The 8,029-nt window shown below is 52.0% G+C and overlaps 2 protein-coding genes across 2 annotated transcripts; one reads left to right on the forward strand and one right to left on the reverse strand.

The window, feature by feature from the left end:
* Nucleotides 1–2,343: 2,343 nt before the first annotated feature.
* On the forward strand, nucleotides 2,344–2,868 carry LOC138351384 (autotransporter adhesin BpaC-like). The gene has a single exon (XM_069303196.1). It carries the CDS (start codon nucleotides 2,344–2,346, stop codon nucleotides 2,866–2,868), a length of 525 nt encoding a protein of 174 aa, XP_069159297.1.
* A 1,146-nt stretch (nucleotides 2,869–4,014) lies between these two features.
* On the reverse strand, nucleotides 4,015–7,242 carry LOC138351390 (uncharacterized). The gene is made up of 3 exons (XM_069303206.1): nucleotides 7,223–7,242; nucleotides 4,912–6,811; nucleotides 4,015–4,815 (listed from the first exon to the last, which is right to left on the reverse strand). The coding sequence occupies exons 1-3, from the start codon at nucleotides 7,240–7,242 to the stop codon at nucleotides 4,015–4,017; spliced, it is 2,721 nt and encodes a 906-aa protein (XP_069159307.1).
* Nucleotides 7,243–8,029: the final 787 nt, after the last annotated feature.

Consider the following 8,029-nt stretch of genomic DNA (forward strand, 5'->3'; position numbering starts at 1 on the left):
CATCATCGGTATAGCATCTCTAGTGTGAAATGTTCTTGTTATCCAACCTGTCATTTTTCTTGCAGTTGTAACGGTTACTAAGGTGAGTTATGTTAGGGTGTGTTATGTTAGAGTGTGTTATGTTAGGGTGGGTTGTGTTAGGGTGTGTTATGTTAGGGTGTGTTATGTTAGAGTGTGTTATGTTAGGGTGGGTTATCTTAGTGTGGGTTATCTTGGGTGTGTTATGTTAGGGTGAGTTGTGTTAGGGTGTGTTATGTTAGAGTGTGTTATGTTAGGGTGGGTTATGTTAGGGTGTGTTATGTTAGGGTGGATTATGTAAGGGTGTGTTATGTTAGGGTGGGTTATATTAGGGCGTGTTATATTAGGGCGTGTTATGTTAAGGTGTGTTATGTTAGGGTGGGTTATCTTAGGGTGTGTTATGTTAGGGTGGGTTGTGTTAGGGTGTGTTATGTTAGGGTGAGTTGTGTTAGGGTGTGTTATGTTAGGGTGAGTTGTGTTAGGATGTGTTATGTTAGGGTGGTGTTATGTTAGGGTGTGTTATGTTAGGATGGGTTATGTTAGGGTGGGTTATGTTAGGGCGTGTTATGTTAGGGTGGGTTTTCTTAAGGTGTGTTATGTTAGGGTGTGTTATCTTAGGGTGTGTTATATTAGGGTGGGTTATGTTAGAGTGGGTTATGTTAGGGTGTGTTATCTTAGGGTGTGTTATGTTAGGGTGGGTTATCTTAGGGTGTGTTATGTTAGGGTGGGTTATCTTAGGGTGTATTATGTTAGGGTGGATTATCTTAGGGTGTGTTATGTTAAGGCGTGTTATGTTAGAGTGGGTTATGTTATGTTACCCTAAGATAACCCACCCTAACATAACCCACCCTAACATAACACACCCTAACATAACACACCCTAACATAACCCACCCTAACATAACACGCCATAACATAACACACCCTAACATATCACACCCTAAGGTAACACCCTAACATAACACACCCTAAGATAACCCACCCTAACATAACACACCCTAACATAACACACCCTAACATAACACGCCCTAACATAACACACCCTAACATGGGCGTGTTATGTTAGGGTGTGTTATCTTAGGGTGTGTTATGTTAGGGTGGGTTATCTTAGGGTGTGTTATGTTAGGGTGGGTTATCTTAGGGTTTGTTATGTAAGGGTGAGCTATCTTAGGGTGTGTTATGTTAGGGTGGGTTATCTTAGGGTGTGTTATGTTAGGGTGGGTTATCTTAGGGTGTGTTATGTTCGGGTGAGTTATGGTAGGGTGGGTTGTGTTTGGGTGTGTTATGTTAGGGTGGGTTATCTTAGGCCGGGTGTGTTATGTTAGGGTGGGTTATCTTAGTGTGGGTTATCTTGGGGTGTGTTATGTTAGGGTGTGTTATGTTAGGGTGGGTTGTGTTAGGGTGTGTTACGTTAGGGTGGGTTGTGTTAGGGTGTGTTACGTTAGGGTGGGTTGTGTTAGGGTATGTTATGTTAGGGTGGATTTTGTTAGGGTGGGTTGTGTTAGGGTGTGTTACGTTAGGGTGGATTGTGTTAGGGTGGGTTGTGTTAGGGTGTGTTATGTTAGGGTGTGTTGTGTTAGGGTGGGTTGTGTTAGGGGGTGTTATATTAGGGTGTGTTATGTTAGGGTGTGTTATATTAGGGTGTGTTATGTTAGGGTGTGTTATGTTAGGGTGGGGTGTGTTAAGGTGTGTAATGTTAGGATAGGTTGTGTTAGGGTGTGTTACGTTAGGGTGGGTTGTGTTAGGGTGTGTAGTGTTAGGATGGGTTGTGTTAGGATGGGTTGTGTTAGGGTGGGTTATGTTAGGGTGGGTTATGTTAGTGTGTAATTAAACAATGTATCATGTAACACAATGTGTTACATGATACATTGTGTCATTGATACAGTGGTATTCAGAAGAGTCAGAGGTATGCCACTAGACTAGTCCCGGAACTGAGAGGTATGAGCTACGAGTAAAGTTCAAAAGAGCTGAACCTCACGTCCTTGGAAAACACAAGAGTAAGGGGAGACATGATAACCACCTATAAAATTCTGAGAGGAATTGACAGGGTGGACAAAGACAAAATCTTTAGCACGGATGGAACACGAACAAGGGGACACAGTTGGAAACTGAATACCCAAATGAGCCACAGAGACATTAGAATGAATTTTTATCGTATCAGAGTAGTTAACAAGTGGAATACACTAGGAAGTGATGTGGTGGAGGCTGACTCCATACACAGTTTCAGGTGTAGAGCCCAGATAAGCTCGATTGATGGTAGAGCCCAGTAGGCTCAGGAATTACAGTGAGTACAACTAGGTGAGTAGTGACAGATGACACTGTATCAATGACAGATGACACTGTATCAATGACAGATGACACTGTATCAGTGACAGATGACACTGTATCAGTGACAGACGACACTGTATCAGTGACAGATGACACTGTATCAGTGACAGACGACACTGTATCAGTGACAGACGACACTGTATCAGTGACAGACGACACTGTATCAGTGACAGACGGCACTGTATCAGTGACAGATGACACTGTATCAGTGACAGACGACACTGTATCAGTGACAGACGACACTGTATCAGTGACAGACGACACTGTATCAGTGACAGATGACACTGTATCAGTGACAGACGACACTGTATCAGTGACAGATGACACTGTATCAGTGACAGATGACACTGTATCAGTGACAGATGACACTGTATCAGTGACAGACGACACTGTATCAGTGACAGATGACACTGTATCAGTGACAGACGACACTGTATCAGTGACAGATGACACTGTATCAGTGACAGATGAGACAGTAACAGTTGAACCCCAATTCCTGATTCATAAGGATTTACCAACTTAAGCACCATTTACTCCCCAAAAATATAAAATTAAATAATAGAACTAACAAATCAAGAATTATACAACAGAATGTACCGCTGTACTTTTGAAGTAAATGAGAAAATGAATAGCTTGCTCAGTTTTTTTTCACATGTAAATGTCTCCTGTGATGTCACTACTCTTCCTGTGAAGTCACTACTCTTCCTGTGAAGTCACTACTCTTCCTGTGATGTCACTACTCTTCCTGTGAAGTCCCTAATCTTCCTGTGATGTCACTACTCTTCCTGTGAAGTCACTACTCTTCCTGTGAAGTCACTACTCTTCCTGTGATGTCACTACTCTTCCTGTGAAGTCCCTAATCTTCCTGTGAAGTCCCTAATCTTCCTGTGATGTCACTACTCTTCCTGTGAAGTCACTACTCTTCCTGTGAAGTCCCTAATCTTCCTGTGATGTCACTACTCTTCCTGTGAAGTCCCTAATCTTCCTGTGAAGTCCCTAATCTTCCTGTGATGTCACTACTCTTCCTGTGAAGTCCCTACTCTTCCTGTGAAGTCCCTAATCTTCCTGTGATGTCACTACTCTTCCTGTGAAGTCCCTAATCTTCCTGTGAAGTCCCTAATCTTCCTGTGATGTCACTACTCTTCCTGTGAAGTCACTACTCTTCCTGTGATGTCACTACTCTTCCTGTGAAGTCCCTAATCTTCCTGTGATGTCACTACTCTTCCTGTGATGTCACTACTCTTCCTGTGATGTCACTACTCTTCCTGTGAAGTCCCTAATCTTCCTGTGATGTCACTACTCTTCCTGTGAAGTCCCTAATCTTCCTGTGATGTCACTACTCTTCCTGTGAAGTCCCTAATCTTCCTGTGATGTCACTACTCTTCCTGTGAAGTCCCTAATCTTCCTGTGAAGTCCCTAATCTTCCTGTGATGTCACTACTCTTCCTGTGAAGTCACTACTCTTCCTGTGATGTCACTACTCTTCCTGTGAAGTCACTAATCTTCCTGTGATGTCACTACTCTTCCTGTGATGTCACTACTCTTCCTGTGATGTCACTACTCTTCCTGTGAAGTCACTAATCTTCCGGGAGTCATCTTGTTCTAGAATGTAGTCATAGTCCACCTGCCCAACAAACTTAATATGTAGGTATGTCGTTGGGGGTTCAGTGTCATGACCTAGTCTCGGCTGCTACTAGAAGCAGGCTCCGAAAATTAGGTTTCTCAAAAGAGTAGCGAAATGGGCCTAGTTGGATGGGAAGAAGGTACTCAAAGTCCAGTGGGTACTCCTGGACCAGCGGATAGTCCTGGACCAGCGGGTAGTCCTGGACCAGCTGGTAGTCCTGGACCAGCGGGTAGTCTTGGACCAGCTGGTAGTCCTGGACCAGCTGGTAGTCCTGGACCAGCTGGTAGTCCTGGACCAGCGGGTAGTCCTGGAACAGCAGGTAGTCCTGGACCAGCGGGTAGTCCTGTCCCAGCGGGTAGTCCTGGACCAGCGGGTAGTCCTGGACCAGCTGGTGGTCCTGGACCAGCGGGTAGTCCTGGACCAGCTGGTAGTCCTGGACCAGCGGGTAGTCTTGGACCAGCGGGTAGTCCTGGACCAGCTGGTAGTCCTGGACCAGCGGGTAGTCCTGGACCAGCTGGTAGTCCTGGACCAGCTGGTAGTCCTGGACCAGCAGGTAGTCTTGGACCAGAGGGTAGTCATGGACCAGCAGGTAGTCCTGGACCAGCTGGTAGTCCTGTCCCAGCGGGTAGTCCTGGACCAGCGGGTAGTCCTGGACCAGCGGGTAATCATGGACCAGCTGGTAGTCCTGGACCAGCGGGTAGTCCTGGACCAGCGGGTAGTCCTGGACCAGCTGGTAGTCCTGGACCAGCTGGTAGTCCTGGACCAGCTGGTAGTCCTGGACCAGCGGGTAGTCCTGGACCAGCTGGTAGTCCTGGACCAGCGGGTAGTCCTGGACCAGCGGGTAGTCCTGGACCAGCGGATAATCATGGACCAGCTGGTAGTCCTGGACCAGCTGGTAGTCCTGGACCAGCGGGTAGTCCTGGACCAGATGGAAGTCCTAGACCAGCTGGTAGTCCTGGACCAGCTGGTAGTCCTGGACCAGCGGGTAGTCCTGGACCAGCGGGTAATCATGGACCAGCTGGTAGTCCTGGACCAGCGGGTAGTCCTGGACCAGCGGGTAGTCCTGGACCAGCAGGTAGTCTTGGACCAGCGGGTAGTCCTGGACCAGCAGGTAGTCCTGGACCAGCTGGTAGTCCTGGACCAGCTGGTAGTCCTGGACCAGCTGATAGTCCTGTCCCAGCGGGTAGTCCTGGACCAGCTGGTAGTCCTGGACCAGCGGGTAGTCCTGGACCAGAGGGTAGTCATGGACCAGCAGGTGGTCCTGGACCAGCTGGTAGTCGTGGACCAGCGGGTAGTCGTGGACCAGCTGGTAGTCCTGGACCAGCGGGTAGTCCTGGACCAGCAGGTGGTCCTGGACCAGCTGGTATTCCTGGACCAGCTGGTAGTCCTGGACCAGCGGGTAGTCCTGGGCCAGCTGGTAGTCCTGGACCAGCTGGTAGTCCTGGACCAGCGGGTAGTCCTTGACCAGCGGGTAGTCGTGGACCAGCTGGTAGTCCTGGACCAGCGGGTAGTCTTGGACCAGCTGGTAGTCCTGGACCAGCTGATAGTCCTGTCCCAGCGGGTAGTCCTGGACCAGCGGGTAGTCCTGGACCAGCGGGTAGTCCTGGACCAGCGGGTAGTCCTGGACCAGCGGGTAGTCTTGGACCAGCTGGTAGTCCTGGACCAGCTGATAGTCCTGTCCCAGCTGGTAGTCCTGGACCAGCGGGTAGTCCTGGACCAGCGGGTAGTCCTGGACCAGCTGGTAGTCCTGGACCAGCTGGTAGTCCTGGACCAGCGGGTAGTCCTGGACCAGCGGGTAGTCCTGGACCAGCGGGTAGTCATGGACCAGCGGGTAGTCCTGGACCAGCTGGTAGTCCTGGACCAGCTGGTAGTCCTGGACCAGCTGGTAGTCCTGGACCAGCTGGTAGTCCTGGACCAGCGGGAAGTCCTGGACCAGCGGGTAGTCCTGGACCAGCGGGTAGTCCTGGACCAGCGGGTAGTCCTGGACCTGCAGGTAGGCCTGGACCAGCAGGTGGTCCTGGACCAGCGGGTTGTCCTGGACCAGCGGGTAGTCCGGGACCAGCGGGTAGTCCTGGACCAGCGGGTAGTCCTGGACCAGCTGGTAGTCCTGGACCAGCAGGTGGTCCTGGACCAGCAGGTGGTCCTGGACCAGCGGGTAGTCCTGGACCAGCGGGTAGTCCTGGACCAGCGGGTAGTCCTGGACCAGCTGGTAGTCCTGGACCTGCAGGTAGTCCTGGACCAGCAGGTGGTCCTGGACCAGCGGGTAGTCCTGGACAAGCGGGTAGTCGTGGACCAGCTGGTAGTCCTGGACCAGCGGGTAGTCCTGGACCAGTGGGTAGTCCTGGACCAGCGGGTAGTCCTGGACCAGCGGGTAGTCCTGGACCAGCGGGTAGTCCTGGACCAGTGGGTAGTCCTGGACCAGCTGGTAGTCCTGGACCAGCAGGTAGTCCTGGACCAGCGGGTAGTCCTGGACCAGCGGGTAGTCTTGGACCAGCTGGTAGTCCTGGACCAGCGGGTAGTCTTGGACCAGCTGGTAGTCCTGGACCAGCTGATAGTCCTGTCCCAGCGGGTAGTCCTGGACCAGCGGGTAGTCTTGGACCAGCTGGTAGTCCTGGACCAGCGGGTAGTCTTGGACCAGCTGGTAGTCCTGGACCAGCTGATAGTCCTGTCCCAGCGGGTAGTCCTGGACCAGCGGGTAGTCTTGGACCAGCTGGTAGTCCTGGACCAGCGGGTAGTCCTGGACCAGCTGGTAGTCCTGGACCAGCGGGTAGTCCTGGACCAGCAGGTAGTCTTGGACCAGCGGGTAGTCCTGGACCAGCGGGTAGTCCAGAAGCTTGCTTTGACTGACAACAATAGAGGGATCGGGAGTTTTCAATAGACTTCGGCCATTATCACGTCACTCCGGACTATTTTATGAACACTAATGAGCGGTCATAACTATTGGTCGAAAGTTACCCAACACGGTCAAAGCTTCATAATGTTTCGTTCTGTTTCACCCATTAGGGGCCTACCGTTGCCAGTGTTTACATCACTTAGGGCGTGAAGAGGGTCAACTGGGAGGAGACGAAGACCTGTGGGAGTGCTATCGATGAACGAAACGTTAAGGGAAGCTGTGAATGGCAGTAAGGGAAGTTATTGTTAATCTGGCAGACTTGGAAATTGAAGGGTTAGGAGCATTAACCAGCTAAAAATCAGTGATAGTTAATGGCTACAATCCCTGTTTTTAAGCGCAGGTTACTGGCCCTTATTAACACCGAGCTGCCGTAACCACCATATTCGGAAGCCTTCAATTATTGTTGTCGCGTTGCGTTACGCTGCGCCTTATTCTCAGTTTATATCATAAACAACAGTGTTTATGGAGGTAACTGATGGCGCTGGCCAGCCTCGGCCTCGACGGTGTGGGTGCTAGCCAGCGTCGGCCTCCACGGTGTGGGCGCTGGCCAGCGTCGGCCTCCATGGTGTGGGCGCTGGCCAGCGTCGGCCTCCACGGTGTGGGTGCTGGCCAGCGTCGGCCTCCACGGTGTGGGCGCTGGCCAGCGTCGGCCTCCACGGTGTGGGTGCTGGCCAGCGTCGGCCTCCACGGTGTGGGCGCTGGCCAGCGTCGGCCTCCACGGTGTGGACGCTGGCCAGCGTCGGCCTCCATGGTGTGGGCGCTGGCCAGCGTCGGCCTCCACGGTGTGGGCGCTGGCCAGCGTCGGCCTCCATGGTGTGGGCGCTGGCCAGCGTCGGCCTCCATGGTGTGGGCGCTGGCCAGCGTCGGCCTCCATGGTGTGGGCGCTGGCCAGCGTCGGCCTCCACGGTGTGGGCGCTGGCCAGCGTCGGCCTCCATGGTGTGGGCGCTGGCCAGCGTCGGCCTCCATGGTGTGGGCGCTGGCCAGCGTCGGCCTCCACGGTGTGGCTCTCTGGCACCGGCCCTCTACCAGGCCTCGTGAAGGTGTCATCTTCCATGTTCTTTGTCACAAGTATGTCCCTGCTTCTTGGGACGGCCATGTCCGTACTTCTTGGGCTTAGAGTGACCATATTTCGTTTCTTAAGCCATGATCTCCCATCTACCATGGGCA

The sequence above is a fragment of the Procambarus clarkii genome, chromosome 5, assembly GCF_040958095.1.
Source record: "Procambarus clarkii isolate CNS0578487 chromosome 5, FALCON_Pclarkii_2.0, whole genome shotgun sequence".
Lineage (NCBI taxonomy): Eukaryota > Metazoa > Arthropoda > Malacostraca > Decapoda > Cambaridae > Procambarus > Procambarus clarkii.

Excerpts from the sequence above, each read along its gene's own strand:
- LOC138351384 (XM_069303196.1), top strand. The coding sequence starts at position 2,344 with ATGACAGATGACACTGTATCAATGACAGATGACACTGTATCAGTGACA.
- LOC138351390 (XM_069303206.1), bottom strand. The coding sequence starts at position 7,242 with ATGGTGGTTACGGCAGCTCG. Across the intron at positions 6,812-7,222 it reads ATGGTGGTTACGGCAGCTCG|TCAAAGCAAGCTTCTGGACT; the intron begins GTGTTAATAAGG and ends TATTGTTGTCAG. Across the intron at positions 4,816-4,911 it reads TGGTCCAGGACTACCAGCTG|GACTACCCGCTGGTCCAGGA; the intron begins GTCTAGGACTTC and ends CCGCTGGTCCAG.